The sequence below is a fragment of the Polypterus senegalus genome, chromosome 15, assembly GCF_016835505.1.
Source record: "Polypterus senegalus isolate Bchr_013 chromosome 15, ASM1683550v1, whole genome shotgun sequence".
Classification (NCBI taxonomy): Eukaryota; Metazoa; Chordata; class Cladistia; order Polypteriformes; family Polypteridae; genus Polypterus; species Polypterus senegalus.
The window spans coordinates 18,680,588-18,700,048 of record NC_053168.1 but is presented as its reverse complement, the minus strand read 5'-3'; the positions used below and the strand labels follow the sequence as shown (position 1 = coordinate 18,700,048).

The window sequence follows — 19,461 nt, the reverse complement described above, 5'->3', positions numbered from 1 at the left end:
GTTTGGGAAACTCTGCTCTAAGAATGATATTAGGGTTGAAATACATGGAGGAATATTTGAGGCAAAGTTGTGCCCAGAGGGGACTGGGTGGTCTCATGGTCTGGAATCCCTACAGATTTTATTTTTTTCTCCACCCGTCTGGAGTTTTTTGTTTTTTCTGTCCCCCCTGGCCATCGGACCTTACTCTTATTCGATGTTAATGTTGATTTATTTTGTTTTATAATTGTGTCTTTCATTTTTCTATTCTTTAATATGTAAAGCACTTTGAGCTACTGTTTGTATGAAAATGTGCTGTATAAATAAATGTTGTTGTTGTTGTTGTGAATAAATGAATACCCCGAAAAAGGTACTGTGAAATGTGAAAATGAAGAATAACAACATGAAATGTGATTAGACATAATTAAATGTGTTAGCAAATATATTTTTGTTGGTTATTTGTTTGTGTTTAATTAATTGATTTCTGTGATACCTCAAGCAATATGAAATAAGCCGCTCTACTGCCGATTGACCAATCAAGGAGCAGCACGCTCCAGGACGCCCTTCAAACTCAGAAGAGTGAAAGTGACCGTTCCCATTTACCAAATACTTATGAACGCTGTGAAATCCCTTGTTTTTTTGTTGTTGTTCCGGTGCATCCCGACTTACGTGTACGAGAAAATTCACACATATGACACACTTGATGCCAAGTTTTTGAGGTTCCCGTCCTATTCTTGAATGTTTAGACCCGAAAAAAACATAACTTTATGTCAATTTTTGTTCAATATTTTGTGCAGGGAATTAGACCCTTAATGTCATGTCAGTTCCTAACCTGTTAATCCAGACCAGGGTCATGGTGGGTGCTGGAGCCTATCCCAGCTAGCAAAGGGAGCGAGACAGGAACAAACCCTGGATAGGGCGCCAGTCCATAACAGTGCAAACACACACACACTCGCACACCAGACACACACAAGGGCCAATTTCGAGTCACCTAAACTGTACGTCTTTGAACAGTAGGAGGAAACTGGAGCACCGAGAGAAAACCCACACACGTACAGGGAGAACATGCAAACTCCATGCAGGGAGGGCCAGGGATGTGAACGGGCGTTAGCTTACAGCAGGACAGCAACGCTACCACTGTGCCTTAATGGTAAAGAGTGAACCAAGAACTTGAAACTATGTGTGCCACATCAACTGACCTCAGGGGTTCACCTTCTAATGGACACCAGGGGTCAATAGTTACTCCTTTTCACATAACGTCAAACAAAATGTAGATTTTTGCGGTGGTACAGCGGTAGCGTTGCTGCCTCACAGTTAGGAGACCTGGGTCCACATGTTCTCCCCGTGTCTGCGTGGGTTTCCTCCCACAGTCCAAAGGCATGCAGGTGAGGTGCATTGGCGATCCTAAATTGTCCCTAGTGTGTGCTTGGTGTGTGTGGGTGTGTGTGTGCCCTGCGGTGGGCTGGCACCCTACCCAGGGGTTTGTTTCCTGCGTGCCCTGTGCTGGCTGGGATTGGCTCCAGCAGACCCCCGTGACCCTGTGTTAGGATATAGTGGGTTGGATAATGGATGGATGGATGATCACAAATATGGTAATATTTTTGAAATGTTATTCTTTACTCATGGTTCTAGCCCTTTGAGAGCCGCTCAGAAAACTTTAAAAACACAACTTTCAAACATATTCATGTGGGGTATCGTTTCAGGCTATTTCAAGGTCAGCGATTATGAATATGACATTATTTTTGATTTTTGATCCTTTATTAGCTCTTTATGGATCTCTATCAGAGGGTGGAAAAAAACAAATTTCTATTATAATCGAGAATAGTTAGAGTTTAAACATTTATGCTAAAAGCATACATTTTGATATTTCAGATATTTGATGCAGCTATTCTTGTTTATGGTGTACTTCTATGTCATGAAGTAAATCATTACATTTCTGATGAACACCCCAAATCAGTTCAGTTTTATGCTAATTCAGACTTTTTTCATTTTGTGTGCAGTGTCACAGAAATAAAAAATGAATAATTAAATACATAAATTAGCAAGCAACAAAAATATGCATTTCATGACACATTTATCCATCCATCCATTTTCTAACCCGCTGAATCCAAACACAGGGTCACGGGGTCTGCTGGAGCCAATCCCAGCCAACACAGGGCAGGAACCAATCTCGGGCAGGGTGCCAACCCACCACAGGACACACACAAACACACCAAGCACACACCAAGCACACACTAGGGCCGATTTAGAATCGCCAATGCACCTAACCTGCATGTCTTTGGATTGCGGGAGGAAACCCACGCAGACACGGGGAGAACATGCAAACTCCACGCAGGGAGGACCCGGGAAGCGAACCGGGTCTCCTAACTACGAGGCATCAGCGCTACCACTGCGCCACTGTGCCGCCCTAATGACACATTTAATTATTTCTATTTACATTTATTGTTGTTATTAGTTATTTATTATCACATTTTACAGCGCTTTTAGTTATTTGCATATTTATTGATTTTTTTTTTAAATATTTCTTCATATAAATAAGGACAGAGGGGAATATACCTTTGTCTCATTTTATATATACTGCCACACACGTGCGCATGGTTAACAGCCCACAAAATGGTAATTATACGCTGGACCAGGGGGCGGCGGAGTGTGCTAACTGTCTCTCTCGGTCTCTTGCAGACCATTCTCGGGAAATCCCACTTGTTTCTGGCACCGACAATGACGTCACTTCCGGGTATGAAGACATCACTTTCGGTTCTGGCACCGATGACGTTATTTCCCGTTTTATCAGTTAAAACCGCCATCTTGTCTCCATGCAGTCAGTTCTGTTCTGGACTCTGTTCTATGCACGTCGTGCTACTTTAAATCAACTTTTGCTGCCGGGAAAACAATATATGGGTGGTTGCCCCAAATCTTCATGATGTCTTTGACTCTTTCTTATCACCCATCCATCCATTATCAAAACCCGCTATATCCTAACTACAGGGTCACAGGGGTCTGCTGGAGCCAATCCCAGACAACACAGGGTGAAAGGCAGGAAACAAACCCCAGGCAGGGTGCCAGCCCACCGCAGGGCGCACACACAGACACAAACACACACCAAGCACACACTAGGGACAATTTAGGATCGCCAATCACCTAACCTCACACATCTCAGAACTGTACTAACTTATTGGCCATATAAAAACTCTGTTATTAACAGCTTTAGCAACATGAACTTTATAACATTTCAGGTGAAATGCAAAACATCAGTAGCATCTGTATGTTGTGAGCCACCAGGGGGCGCACCAGACGCCTCAACCCAACACAGACAGGCAGAGACACAAGTCCAGGACACAACACACGCTTATTCAGAGCTGGGGAAGCACTTTTGCCTTGTTCCCTAGCACCAAGCACTCTTTTCTTTCTCTCTTTCTTTCTTTCTTTCTTTCTTTCTTTCTTTCTTTCTTTCTTTCTTCCTCCCCTCCACCTGATTCTGACTCCCTGAATAGTGGCCGCTGCCTCCTTTTATTACTCCAGGTGCATGTTGACCTACTTCTGCCACAACTGGAAGTCCTGCATACAAGGGCTCAGCAGTTCTAAAGCCACCCCCTGGCGGTGGCCATGGACCCCAGAAAGTTTGAGCTTCCAAGCTCCAAACCCGCGGGACTGCTGCAGTGCTCTGGATAGGCTCTCTCCCCTGGACCTTCCATTATAGAGGCGTCCTGGTCGGGCAAGGTCCCCGGCCATCTCCCACAATGTGCATTTTTTTTTTAAATTTCAAGCTAAATGCAAAGGATTATCAAATCGTATATGGTAACCCTGCAAGCCAAATGCAACAAAATATATTTTAACTTCATATAAAACAAATATAGTAAATGACGGGTCCTAACTTAACGCACAAATTTCTGCAGAATCCACATTCAAGGTTTCCCAGAAGTCAGCAATGCATTAGCTTTCATCTTATTGGTCAAACACGAAGGAGGACTGGTGGTATTAGGAGAGAACCTTTGGAAATGTCCACACTTTCATTTTCATAATGTGGTTTTGCAATATAAGATTGTGGGGGCCAGGACTGAACTCTGAAAGCACCGTCACATTTTAATTGTTTAAAATACTATTTTTTTCTTCATCATTGCCAGCTGCATTTTTGTATTGTTCTTTGTAGTATTACGTTAATGGTGTTATTCCCCTGTAATGAACTGGTGCTTTAGGAGAGCCTTTAGCTCTTAGCACTTCTTTGCGTTGCCCTGAGCAATGGCTTTCATAATAGCATATCTTGTTATTGCAGTTTACATTCTGTCTGCTTTCCCTGGCACAGATAGTACTGCTTTTTATTAATGGCTTCGTATATCTCCAAACCCCAGAATGTATTTAACGTTACTTCTTTCTTTTCTTCAATTGTGCCAGTTACATAGACAAATAAGGCTGAAAATAAAAATGAGACGGATAAAGACTGTGTTGACTGAAAAGAAGCTTTGTGGCTACTTCACCATGATATTCTGAGATAGCCACCTAATAAGCCCAAACTCCGAAAACAGACCGTTTGACTTTGGTGTGTGGTTTGGTTCCCAGTTGTGAATTTAGACTATAAATTTTGTGACAGTGCGGTGGGCTGGCACCCTGCCCGGGGTTTGTTTCCTGCCTTGCGCCCTGTGTCGGCTGGGATTGGCTCCAGCAGACCCCCATGACCCTGTAATTAGGATGTAGCAGGTTGGATGATGGATGGATGGATGCTATGACAGTTCTTCTGATTTGCCAAAACATTAAACCCCATTCTGTGAACCAAAAGCTCATTGGCCTGAACTCATTTCTTGAATCATTTCACTCTTTCGACAATACCATAAGCAGTTTTCACCTAGTGAAACACAATTTGCAGATCTCATTGACCCTTTTTGCGAACCTCTAAACACAAATCTCATTTTGCACTGCATTGGACTTCTGATGCATAACGGTAACCCCAGATGGCAAAAGATAACACAAACAAAGCACAGCTGTCATAAATAAAACACTGACTCAAAATTGATCGCACGTGTTTCAAGTGATGTGACGCAACCAATATAAGCCAATTCAGCGTGCACACAGGTTGTTGAAGGTTCATGTTAACAATAGACGGAAATTATCCGAGATGCAGAGGATGTATGCGTGTAAGAGGTGGGGAACGATGTGATAGAGGAGGGGGGCAAGGAGAAGGAAGAAGAAGAGGGGGCAATGGAAGAGCAAGACAGAAAGTAGTGATTTCTGATGAAATTCAAACTAGACCAGTGGTTCCCAGACTCAGTCCTGGGGACCCCCAGTGGCTGCAGGTTTTTCTTCCAACCAGATTCACAATCACTGATAACAAGTCAAGTCAAGTTGGGGAGCATGCACTGGTACAGTGCGTTGCCGCACCCACTACACGGCGAAACAACTCATGATCCTGGTTTGCAACCTCCCTGGCAGACGCACGGTCCACTCCCGCCCTCCAGAAATGACCCTCCATCTGCCACAGTCAGGTGTTACGTGGGCGACCCCTTGGCCTGGTCCAGCCACTCAGGTCCCCAACAATGAGGATCTTACGAGCTGGATCACCCTCTGGGAAACGCGCCACGTGACCGTAGTGCCGTAATTGACAATCACTCTCAATGCAGGTAATGTGCCTCATTCGGGACTCCATGAGCAACCACTCATTCGACACAAAGTCAAACCAGCGGTACCCAAGGATTTTCCAGAGAGACACAGTACCAAAGGAGTCCAGTCTTCATCTCAGGTCACTAGATAAGCGTCCATGTCTCACAAACATATAGCAAGACAGGAAACACCAAGACTCTAAAGACTTGGACCTTTGTCCTTTGGCAGAGATATCGGGAGCGCCACACACACCTTTACAGTGACCTCATGACCCCCCATGGTCTCGCAATCTGTCTGCTAACTTCAAGGGAAGAGTCACCAGAGACATAAATGTCACTGCCAATGTAAGTAAATCTCTCGAGGAGGTCGACACTCTCCATATAGACAGACACACCGCTGATGGCCGTGCCCAAGAGATCATTAAAGGCCTGGATGTTGGTTTTTATCAGGACACTCACAAGCCCAGACACTCAGACTCCTCACTCAGTCTCTCGATTGCCCTGATCAGAGCCTCCATTGACTCCGCGAAGATCACAGCATCATCAACAAAGTCGAGATCCATGAATCTTTCCTCACCAACAGATGCCCCACAGCCGTTGGACCCCACGACCTTGCCCAACACCCAGTCCATACAAGCACTGAACAGAGTAGGAACAGAACACACCGCCGACGAACCCCAGAATCAACTGGGAAAAACGCCGACGTCCTGCCTCCACTCTGCACACCACTCACAGTGTACAGGCCGGGCATGATAACCAGCAACCTCAAGGGGATCCCGTGAACCCTCAGAATGTCCCACAGGGCAGCTCGACCAGCTGAGTCGAACACTTTGCGAAAATCGACAAAGGCTGCAAAGAAACTCTGCCGATATTGACCTTTGCACTCCATGAGAACCCTTAGTGCCAGGATGTGGTCGATGGCAGACTTCTTAGGTGTAAAACCAAACTGTTCCAGTCGCTGGTTGGTGAGCAAGTGATCACGGATCCTATTGAGGACGATAACAGCGATAACAACTAATCTCATTTAATTAGCTGGTCTTTTTTTTATCTTCTCTTATTCTGCATTCAGAAAAACACAAAAGTATGTTTTTTTAATTTATAAGACTTTAGAAATATTTCTATTTTTGTCTACAGCTATAAATGCTTAACCTTCTTTTCTTGTGTCCCAATTAAATTCCCCTTTTCCTGTGTAGTTTTCTCTCTTCATTTAACCCTAATAGTGACAATTAACAACCGGCATAGCAGACAACCAGGATAATAAAAACTGCAAAGACGTCAGTTTAATTAGTAAATAATCAAATAAATAACCAGAACACCTGCAAAAGCAGAATGAAAATTAGGTTGAAAATACTGTTAACGACTTAAAAAAACTACATATTCCCCATTTACTGTAACTATATAATACATCCATCCATCCATCCATTTTCTAACCCGCTGAATCCGAATAGGGTCACGGGGGTCTGCTGGAGCCAATCCCAGCCAACACAGGGCACAAGGCAGGAACCAATCCTGGGCAGGGTGCCAACCCACCGCAGGACACACACAAACACACCCACACACCAAGCACACACTAGGGACAATTTAGCATCACCAATGCACCTAACCTGCATGTCTTTGGACTGAGGGAAGAAACCCATGCAGACACGGGAAGAACATGCAAACTCCACGCAGGGAGGACCCGGGAAGTGAACCTGGGCTCCTAACTGCGAGGCAGCAGCGCTACCACTGCGCCACCGTGCCGCCCCCTATATAATACATTTTAATAAAAATCTACCAAACTTAGTTTGTAATTTCTACATTGACTCCAAAACACAGAAACTGGGAAATAATGACTCGCTTAATTAGGCTAAGAGTCCAATGAAAAATGGAAAGTGGGTCCCCACGACGCTCCAGGATGCTAGTCTTCTAACAAATGTGAATTTGTTGCCCAGCGTCATAATATATCTCGTTCAGATCTTTAGGTATTTTGATACATGCAGTTCACTTACTTTGTTCACTGTTGGCGACCTTAACTTAGACATGGGAAAATGATACTGCAGCGTTGAAGCTTGTGTCAGTCAATCTGAAGTGTAATGAGTCGAGTCACTGTGTCAGAGCTTGGGGCAAAATACCACTGTCACATGACCCGTGACGTTTGAAGCTTTGAACGTCATCAGTGCTTCACACAGCTCTTCGTCAGTTTGACGGCTTTAGTGCTAAATTAACAGATAGCCTATATAAAATACATCTTTCTCATTCAACAGTGTTGGGTTGTGTATGGTTTTTGCATTTATAAGACATTTAGAAATATCCTACTTTCTTTTTCCTACTTTGAGGTTGCTGATCACAAATGGGACGGCACGGTGGCACAGTGGGTAGCGCTACTGCCTCGCAGTTAGGAGACCCCGGTTCACTTCCTGGGTCCACCCTGCGTGGAGTTTGCATGTTCTTCCCGTGTCTGCATGGGTTTCTTCCCTCAGTCCAAAGACATGCAGGTTAGGTGCATTGGTGATGCTAAATTGTCCCTAGTGTGTGCTTGGTGTGTGTGTGTGCGCCCTGCCTGGGGTTTGTTTCCTGCCATGCTGGGATTGGCTCCAGCAGAGCCCCGTGACCCTGCGGTAGGACATAGCGGGTTGGATAATGACTTACTGACTGACTGACTCTGCCAAACTTAGTTTGTAATTTCTACATTGAAATAATTGGGAAATAACAACTCACTTACTTAAGTTAAGAGTTCAATGAAAAACGGAGGTTGGTTGGAACAAAAACCTGCAGGCACAGGGGGTCCCCAGGACCGAGTTCTGTCATAGACCATTGTCATTCCACAGACAAGAACATGATTGTAGCAGGACAAAGAGTACAACCCAACATCAGCAGATTCTCTGAGTCCACTATAACCCGGAGATTCAGACAAGAGAACAGGTACACGATAACTGACAGTTCACAGTACTACTGTACACAGATGTTTCAGTAGACTGGGAGGATCACCGCTTGTACTGTACACCATGAAAATTGTTGTAACTGCACATTCACGTTTTGTAGAATTGCAAGACTGCCACACAAGGGTGGAACGACGGCTATGTTCACTCCGCAGCAAGAAGCCATTATAGTTGACAAAGTCTGTCAAAACAATACCATTCAGACTGTGGAAAATACAGCCATGAGTTATTGAGGACAACACAGACTTTGAAGGAATCAACAGTGTCAGCCTTTCCACCAACGAGCGTGTCCTCCAACGCAGTAGGGTACGCATGAAGCAAGTATACAGAGTACTCTATGAGAGTGATTTCAGTATGTGCAAGTAAGTGTGCATTGAGATTCATATACAGTAGTCCAGAGTGTTTACAATATACTCTTACTGTATAAATGATACTGCCAAGCTCAGTGACACTACAGTATGTACAATGTATGTAAATCAAGAGTGCGTGTAATGTACTTTACAGCATAGTTCTGTCTTTCTGGATCACCAACTGTACAAAACTATATCTATTTCCACATATAGAGAATGTTTGAATTGGATTCCATGGACAGACCCCATTTTTGTAGATGAAGCAGGGTTCAATCTTACAAAGAGGAGAGGGAGAGTCCAAAACTTAAATTGGCCAGTGGGCCATTGCTGAAGTCCCTGGCCTAGCATGGTGGCAATGTGACACTACGTGCTGCCATAAGCAACTGTGGGGTTCAACACCATCATGTCACACTGGGGCCATATAACACCCAGCATCATCTTACATTTCTTGTTGGTCTTCAAGATGTCTTATTTAGACTTGAGCAGCAGGATCAGCAGCTGAATGAGAATCCTACCTTTGTTATAGTTTGGGACAATGTCAGTTTTCACTGTGCTGATCAGATAAGAGAATTGTATCAAATCAATGAGCGATTTATCAATGTGTATCTTCCACCGTACTCCCCTTTCCTCAACCCAAAGAGGAGTTTTTCTCTAGTTGGTGGTGGAAGGTCTATGAAATCAGGGTAGCCCTACACCAGGGTAAGTCTCCTACAGGCCATGGAATTGGCCTGTGATGACATAGGTGTGGAGTTGTGTCAAGGCTGGATTCGGCACATGAGAGGGTTGTTCCCCTGTTGGCTGGTGAGGGGGAATATAGTATGTGACGATGATGAAGTGACATGGCTTGACCAAGCCCAAAGGCGTGATGAAGCCCAATGACCAATTACTTGTTCATACTCCTTTTGATTTGTCCCATTTATAGTGCATTGTGTGGACTGTAATATACTTCTTATTTACAGAATGGAAAATTCTCTCTTTTCCAGTACTTTATTTTTACTTTATGCAAAGTAAATGCTAAATCCACTGAGTTATGAAATCTTTTTTTTCCTTTGTGCTTTTTGGAGATGCAACATGCATTTACTGTGTTGTAAACAATGAACATTTCTGCTAGAGCTAAATCTGCATCCGTCCCTGCATGTAGGCCCTCCAACCTGCAGGGCAAAACTTGGGGGTAGGTGGCAGAATTGGCACTCCAGCCACAATTAAAAAAAACCTCACCCTGTGGTCTTCAAGACCCAAGACTCAGTCCTGGGGACCCCCTGGGGCTGCAGGTTTTTCTTCCAACCAGATTCAAAATCAGTGATAACAAGTCAAGTCAAATTGGGGAGCATGCACTGATACAATGCGCTGACGCACCCACTACACGGCAAAACAACTTGGGATCCCGATTTGTAACCCCCCAGGCAGACACGCGGTCCAGTCCCGCCCTCCAAAATATTCCTACTTTTTTCTAAAGCTATAAATGCTTAACTTTCTTTTCTTGTTTCAAATTACGTTCCCCTTTTCCTGTGTAGTTTGCTCCCTTTGAGGTTGCTGATCACAAATAGGGTGGCACAGTGGCGCAGTGGTAGCGCTGCTGCCTCGCGTTAAGGAGACCTTGGGTTCACTTCCCCGGTCCTCCCTGCGTGGAGTTTGCATGTTCTCCCTGTGTCTGTGTGAGTTTCTTCCCATAGTCCAAAGACATGCAGGTTAGGTGCATTGGCGATCCGAAATTGTCCCTGGTGTGTGCTTGGTGTGTGTGTCCTGCGGTGGGCTGGCACCCTGCCTGGGATTTGTTGCTGCCTTGCACCCTGTGTTGGCTGGGATTGGCTCCAGCAGACCCCCGTGACCCTGTCTTAGGATATAGCGGGTTGAATAATGACTGACTGACTGACTGACACTACCAAACTTAGTTTGTAATTTCTACATTGACTCCAAAACACAGAAACTGGGAAATAACAACTCACTTAATTAGGCTAAGAGTCCAATGAAAATGGAAAGTGGGTCCCTATCTATCGCTCCAGGATGCTAGTCTTCTAACAAATGTGAATCTATCTATTGCCCAGCTATCATAATATATCTCTATCTATCAGATCTCAACTCACTTAATTAGGCTAAGAGTCCATCTATCTATCTATCTATCTATCTATCTATCTATCTATCTATCTATCTATCTATCTATCTATCTATCTATCTATCTATCTTCTAAAATGGAAGTTGGTTGGAACAAAAACTTGCAGGCACAGGGGGTCTCCAGGACCAGCAGAAATGTTCATTGTTTACAACACAGTAAATGCATGTTGCATCTCCAAAAAACACAAAGAAAAAAAAATAAGATTTCATAACTCAGTGGATTTAGCATTTACTTTGCATAAAGTAAAAATAAATTACTGGAAAAGAGAGAATTTTCCATTCTGTAAATAAGAAGTACATTACAGTCCACAGCATTCAATGCACTGTTCCATCCATCTGAACTAGTGTGGTGCTGAGGTGTCACCTGTTGCATGGCTGGCACTCGGGTCCTAATCTGAATCCAGAGTTGGTTTGTCATGTGGTGGGTGCTGCAATGCGCTGTATCAGTGCGGGCTCCTATTATATGCCCTGAACGCAGTGGTTTGCCTTTTTTGATGTAGTGTGCAATGACTGCTCAGTAGTATCTTTATTCTGACTGCTTTATGTATGATCTGAAGACGTTGTTCGGTTTTGAACTTCGGGGTAGTGGACTGTTATGTTTGATTTTGCAGGAAGAGTCAGAGGTTTTGTGAATTGTAGTTTGAGAGTGGGGTTTTATGTTTACGGTTTTGAGAAAAAGATGCAAGACTTCAGAAAATGGGTGGCACAGTGGCGCAGTGGGTAGTTTGCTCACTTTGAAACACAGGTAGTTTGCTTAACAGGTAGTGTAATTTGCTCCCTTTGAGGTTGCTGATCACAAATAGGGTGGCACAGTGGCGCAGTGGTAGCGCTGCTGCCTCGCAGTAAGGAGACCTGTGGGTTCACTTCCCGGGTCATCCCTGCATGGAGTTTGCATGTTCTCCCCGTGTCTGCGTGGATTTCCTCCCACAGTCCAAAGACAAGCAGGTTAGGTGCACTGGCGATCCTAAATTGTCCCGTGTGTGTGTGTGTATGTGTGTGTGCCCCGTGGTGGGCTGGCGCCCTGCCCATTGTTTGTGTCCCACCTTGCGCCCCGTGTTGGCTGGGATTAGCACCAGCAGACCCCCATGACCCTGTAGTTAGGATATAGCGGGTTGGATAATGGATGGATTTCAGAAAATGTGCTTTAGCAGAAAATTCTGAATATGTATATTTTGCAGTTTGATGGCAATGATATTTTAATTCAATTATAAAAGGTATTGGGAATGAATACATACAATAATATAGACACTTCTAACTCCGGTGAGTTTTTAAAGGAATGTGTTAATACAACCACACAATATTCTGTCTCTTCAGACTATAAATTATTACATTTAAGAAACTATTCAGAATTTTACATTTTATATATCTCTGAATATACATTTTGAGTAGATACAAATAGATAGATAGATAAATAGATAGATAGATAAATAGATAGATATGAATGGCATTATATGATAGATAGATAGATAGATAGATAGATAGATAGATAGATAGATAGATAGATAGATAAGGCACTATATAATAGATAGATAGATAGATAGATAGATAGATAGATAGATAGATAGATAGATAGATATGAATGGCATTATATGATAGATAGATAGATAGATAGATAGATAGATAGATAGATAGATAGATAGATAGATAGATAGATACTTTATTAATCCCAAGGGGAAATTCACAAAAATTATTATTTGGTAGTGAGTTCACATTTGTGAATAAGATAAGATAGGTAGGATTCTATGGACATATGGAGTTAGGATATAAATTTGTAGACATCCAGAAAAATGGCAGTACAGTCTATTTGGAATTCCCTAGTAAGATGGAAATTTCCAACCAGTCAATATTGTATTTAGGCACTAATACAAAATCAGAATTTCTAGACATGAAAGCTAAGGCTGCCTTACCATAAAACCACGCAATACCAATTGCTTCAATAAGCACTCCAAAGAGAATTGATGTTCCTGCTGCAAAATGGTCTAGAAGAGTAAATACATAAATGCCACCCTGGAAAAGAGACAAACAAGAGCCTTTTGACATTGGATTTAGTGCACGGCATTCAATACTTACACTTAGCATTTTATCAGCAGTGTGGCAATCTTTAAATTACATTTCAAAGAAAATTTTACAGGATTCAGCAAAGTAATTGATGCACCATTAGCACACAAAAGTAGCATTTGTATCTGTGTTAAGGCCGGATGAAATGCCAGTCTATCGATAGTAAGACACACTTTCTCATGTTATGCCTGTTTATAACCCAGTTGTCTTTGAGATTTTAGAGAAGCCCAAATTAGACAGAGAAAAATCTGTACATGAATGGGGAATGAAAAGACACAGACAATACCTGGACTGGGGCTGGGAGGCAGTTGTGAGGAATAAATGGTAACCATTACAAGTTAGACTCCCATCTGTCATTTGATACACATGTCCATCACCTCTGTAAAATAGCATTCCTTCATCTCTGACATACAGCCAAACTCCATCCCTGCCTCTCCCTCTGTGATGCTGAAAAGCTGGCTCATGCCTTTGTCTCCTCCAGGCTGGACTATTGTAATGCACTCCTCATCGCGATACCCAATAAGAGCCTTCAAAAGCTCCAACAAATTCAAAATAGTGCTGCAAGGATCCTAATGAGGGTGCGGAAATTGAACACATTTCACCAATCCTTCGGTCACTTCATTGGCTCCCTATTCACCTCCGTATTGAATACAAACTCTGTACACTCACCAGTGTATCCATGGGAAAGCTCCACAATATCTTAAGGAACTCCTTATACTACAATCCACGACAAGAAACCTCCGCTTTGCAAATACCCACTGCCTTTGCCCCACTATGACCAAACTTTATACAATGGGTGACCGAGCCTTTGCGGTGGCTGCTCCACAGCTCTGGAATGGCCTACCAGAGAGCCTGAGAACACAGCAGATTGTGGACTGTTTTAAAAAACAGCTAAAGACTTTTCTATTTAGGAAAAGCTCATTAACAAGAATGCTATAATTATTGTAGTTTCATCTCCGTTTTTATCTTGCTTTCCATCTATCCATTTTCCAACCCGTTGAATCCAAACACAGGGTCATGGGGGTCAATTTAGAAACGCCAATCCACCTAACCTGCACGTCTTTGGACTGTGGGACGAAACCGGAGTATCCGGAGGACACCCACGCAGACACGGGGAGAACATGCAAACTCCACGCAGGGAGGAGCAGGCAAGTGAACCCCGGTCTCCTAACTGCGGGGCAGCAGCGCTACCACTACGCCACCGTGTTATCTTGCTTTGCCTTTGTTTAGTATTTTTATGTAGCACTTTGAGATTTACTGCTAATGTAAAGTGCCCTATAAATAAAATGCATTATTATTATTATTACTATCATTACACTATTTTAATTCATTTTCATTATTATCATTGGTATAATGGCATTTTTCTGGTTTTGCCCAGGTTGTTGGTCCCTCCCCACCCTTCTCTCTACCCCCCAAATAATTTGTTGTAGTATTGGCCATTCCCTGGATCTATTCTTATCCTGTCACTTCCAACTCGGTCTTCTCTGGTCTTTCTGTGCCTCCTATTTACTTGTGGTCAAGTAAGTAAGGGGTCTGTGGAAGTGTGCAAGATTTTAGAATCGAAACAGTGAGCTCAGGCACAGTGGGTGCCGGTGCACGTGGATGCAAAGCAGATTGGTCCCATAATCAGCGCTGAGGAAATTGGACGTTGTTGTTTACACGTGAAGTGAAGGTACGATCAGTCTGACTGGGTTTCCTCTTTGACATTTTGTGGGTCGTTAAGCAAAGCCCACCTGCACACACAGAGGCTGAAAGGAGCCCAGGGAGGATGGAGAGAGAGGTTAGGAGCACGCGCTGATACAGCACACTGCCGCACCCACCACCCGACAAACCAACTCAGGATCCAGATTAGGACTCGAATGCAGCCATGCAATGGGTGACACCTCAGCACCACACTAGTTCAGATGGAATGGAACCAGTGTGAGTTTTTTATGGTGGCTGGAGTGCCAATTCTTGCCACCAGCCGCCAAGTTTTTCACTGCAGGTTGGAGGGCCTACATGCTGGGATGGATGCAGATTAACATCATACACATGCAGGACAAGGATGGAGAGGGGGGGAAAAAGAAAGAAATGGGAAAAAAAGAAGGTAAAAACTAAGGAAAAGGTAGTGAGCAAGAGTGTGCTGCAACCAGTTTAGGGGACTGGAGGGAAAGAGACCCCATGGCAGAGCAAGGGTACAGAACTAACACCTTGGTGTTTTGCCTCTGCTCAGTTGAGGAGCAGGGACAATCAGGGCTCCTGTAAGCCTTTGGACACTGAAGGTCCCATTGGGTGCGGATTGAAGTAGCTGGGACAAGGGAGAGCCAGAACGTTGATCACATTCGCTGGCATCTCTAACCTGCTGCAAGACATTAGGAGAGTGAGGAGGGAAGACGAAGATGAGAGAGAGGGTGAAGGGACACTGAGGAAGAGGCAAGGGAGGAAATAATCCTGACTGTGTTTTCATTCATGTTTTTAAATTGAAATGTTCATTGAGATTTATTTATTAGATTTTATATTCATGCACTGCTTTTTATTGGATTATTTATTTATTCAAGAAAAGACTGTACTGCACTTTGTCGGACATTGCATTTTTGTTACATATATTTGCACAATGCATTTTGCACTATCCTTTGTTGCTTTATGTTCTCATTCACCTTAGTCCATCTCAATCTATGACCGTCGATACCTCAGGTTCAAGGTAAAGATGCCAACTGGAGGTAACCTGAGCACAACACCCCTCCACGGTTAGCATAGTACACCTCATCACTCAGTCACCCACTGGCTTCTTAAATTTATTTCATGCCCTTCTCAAAGATGCTGTCACTGCTGTCTGTGCCTGAACCTCCAGCTCTGCTCGGCATATCATCAAAGCAGCAGACCTTGTCTACTTTCTCGAAAATATCTCCATTGCCGATGTCTAAATTCACACTGTTCTACATCAGCGTCCTTCACCACCCTCCCAATCTGTCTACAAGGAAAGGATACGCTTGTCATCTGAAGAATACCCCTCATGGTGCTACCAAGGTCTGATAAGCCATACATTGAACTGAGTTCAGTTCAGCACTTGTACTGCACAGATGCCATTCTAATTCTAATAATATTAACAATAGTAATAATACATTTTATTTATATAGCACCTTTCTCATGCTCAAGGCGCTTCACATGGTCACAGAGAGGACAGCAGGGTACATGTAACAATGGATACAAATATTTTCTGCATAAAACAATAAAACAAATCAATACAGGATATACAAAGAATTAAATGGAATGAAAGACAATAAACCAGAGTAAAATACTAAATTCAATACTAAAATAAAACCTAAGACAAATAACACAATCTTCTTATATAATACGCTACTGTGGCTGTCCGTTTGTCTGTCCAGGATTTGAAATCACCTGTAGCTTGCAAACCGTTTGACCAACTGAGCTGAAATTTGGTACACAAATACTACGTGACGTCTACTGTCCGCTTTCTTGGTGATGATGACCTCCAAGGTTATTCCTCTTTTTATTTTTATTTTATTTTATTGGAGAATCAACTCTCGGCAGCGGCCAGCAGGGCGGCTGTGCGGCGCATGCGTATGGGCGCCGTTCTCATTCCCTGCCACCTTCGCTGTCACTTCCCCTACCTCTTCATATCTTAAATCATTCTTGAGGCGGATTGAAAACTTGCTAAAAACATATTACTTTAACATGGCTTTCTCATAACTTCACTGTACTTAAAATCCTGATACTCTGTATATCCAACTCATTATAATAACTATTCATGGTGGCTCTAAAATCTGTACTAACCCCTACTCTCTCTTCTGTTTCCTTTTCCAGTATCCTTTTGGTGGTGGCGCAATACTCAAAGCACTGTGATGTTCCAACAATGATGGATGGATTAAAAACCAGAAGTCTGTATGACCATCAACATCAAGTGACTCTGTGAGAACCCTAACTACAAAGAGGACTGTTTCATTTATGTTAGGTAGAATGCCCAGAGGGGACTGGGTGGTCCCGTGGCCTGGAACCCCTGCAGATTTTATTTTTTCTCTCCAGCCGTCTGGAGTTTTTTTTATTGTTTTTTCTGTCCACCCTGACCATCGGACCTTACTCCTTTTCTATGTTAACTAATGTTGTCCTATTTTAATTTCTTATTTTGTCTTTTATTTTTCTTTTCTTCAGTATGTAAAGCACTTTTGAGCTACTGTTTGTATGAAAATGCGCTATATAGCATTTTTTCACTTAAGAAACATAGCTAAAGTTAGACCTCTTATATCATTGAAAGATGCGGAGAAATTAATTCAAGCTTTTGTTTTCAGTCGACTAGATTACTGTAACGCACTCCTCTCAGGACTACCCAAAAAAAGACATCAATCACTTGCAACGAGTGCAGAATGCAGCTGCCAGAATCCTAACTGGGAAAAGAAAATCCGAGCACATTTCTCCAGTTTTGATGTCACTACAATGGTTACCTGTGTCATTCAGGATTGATTTTAAAATACTGCTTATGGTTTATAAAGCCTTAAATAATCTCGCTCCATCTTATATATTGGAATGCCTGACACGTTATATTCCAAATCGTAACCTTAGATCCTCAAATGAGTGTCTCCTTAGAATTCCAAAAGCTAAACTTAAAAGAAGTGGTGAGGCGGCCTTCTGCTGTTATGCACCTAAAATCTGGAATAGCCTGCCAATAGGAATTCACCAGGCTGATACAGTGGAGCACTTTAAAACACTGCTGAAAACACATTACTTTAACATGGCCTTCTCATAACTTCACTTTAACTTAATCCTGATATTCTGTATGTTCAATTCTTCATAATAACTATTCACAGTGGCTCTAAAATCCATACTGACCCCAACTCTCTCTTCTGTTTCTTTTTCCGGTTTCTTTGTGGTGGCGGCCTGCCACCTCCACCTACTCAAAGCATCCTGATGCACCAACATTGATGGACTGAAAGCCGGAAGTCTACGTGACCATCATCATCAGGTCCTTCCATGAGAACCCTAAATACAAAGAGGACTGTTTGATTTATGTTCGGTAGATTACCTAGAGGGGACTGGGCGGTCTCGTGGTCTGGAACCTCTACAGATTTTATTTTTTTCTCCAGCCTTTGGAGTTTTTTTTTTTGTTTTTCTGTCCACCCTGGCCATCGGACCTTACTTATTCTATGTTAATTAATGTTGACTTATGTTTATTTTTTATTGTGTCTTCTATTTTTCTATTCTTCATTTTGTAAAGCACTTTGAGCTACATTTTTTGTATGAATATGTGCTATATAAATAAATGTTGATTGATTGATTGATATAAATAAATGTTGTTGTTGAAGACTTAAGTGCCAGCTTAAGTGAAAAAAACGTACTAATTAATTGCAACACAAACACTGACTTAATCAGTTTTAATGTGAAAAGATGTTAACGAAAGAAGAGAAGAAGTGGGCCACTGGGGTGGACAAAACAAGAGCTGCTCAGGAAGCAGCAAGCGCATCAACCTCTGAGCAAACGAATGATAAAAGTACAGAGAAAGAAAGAGGATGAAAACTAGGAACGCTCAAGTCAAGTGGATTCACTTGACACGTAACATGTGTGCCGTTACTGGTTTGTGATATAATACACACACACATCATCCTGAGCATCTGGAAGAAGGGGCAGAATATTAGGGTTAGGTTAAGTTAAGCCTTCCTGAACAGATGAGTTTTAAGTTTTTTTTTTTGTTTTTTTTTTTTAAAGAATGAGTTAAGTCAGCTGATCTAATTAATTTTGGGTGGTTATTCCAAAGTCTGGGTGCTACACAGCTGAAGAACCTGTCACCCATTGAGTGCAGGTTAGTGTGGGGCACAACAAGATTGCCAGGATAAGAGGAGACCTTACCGGGTGAACAGAAGCATCGTGATGGAGAAGGTCATTGATACACAGTCTGGTGCATTATTATTAATAGAATTTTATATTTGATCCTGTAAGACACAGGGAGCCAGTGAAGGCAAATCGGGATGGGCGTTATGTGCTCACTGTTTCCATACTTATGTAAGGAATCTTGCAGCAGAGTTTTGAATGAACTGGAGCCGTGATATAAAAGTAGAAGGGGCACCAGACAGCACAAAGTTACAGTAAAATAATCAATTTGGAATGGGATAAAAGCATGGACAAGTTTCTCAGCATTAGAAAAGTAGAGGAATGAGCGAACACAGGATATGTTAGTGGAGGTGGAAGTAAGACAGTTTTTTAATGTGGTTTATGTGGTTGGAATAACAAAAATGACACCAAGATTGTGTGCATTAGTAGAAGGTCTGATGGGAACACCGTCAAAGTCCTGTCCCTTTGCTTTGGTCCTTTTCTCAATTCCCCAAAATGAGACTGGTGCCTGAGAAGCATGGTTTATTGACTGCATACATAGATGGAGAATAGTGATGTTCCCATCCTGTAGAATTTGGGGTGCTGGTAGATTCGACATCACCAAATGTACAATCTGGCCAGGTAGTACATGATGGCCCA

At 42.8% G+C, this 19,461-nt stretch overlaps 1 protein-coding gene across 1 annotated transcript in view; it reads right to left on the bottom strand.

The window, feature by feature from the left end:
- Window positions 1–19,461, bottom strand: part of slc6a3 (solute carrier family 6 member 3) — a 142,164-nt gene that overhangs the window by 36,763 nt on the left and 85,940 nt on the right. The window contains exon 11 of the mRNA XM_039737344.1: window positions 12,852–12,951. Within this exon, the coding sequence (XP_039593278.1) occupies window positions 12,852–12,951 (100 nt within the window). The remainder of the gene's footprint in view (window positions 1–12,851; window positions 12,952–19,461) is intronic.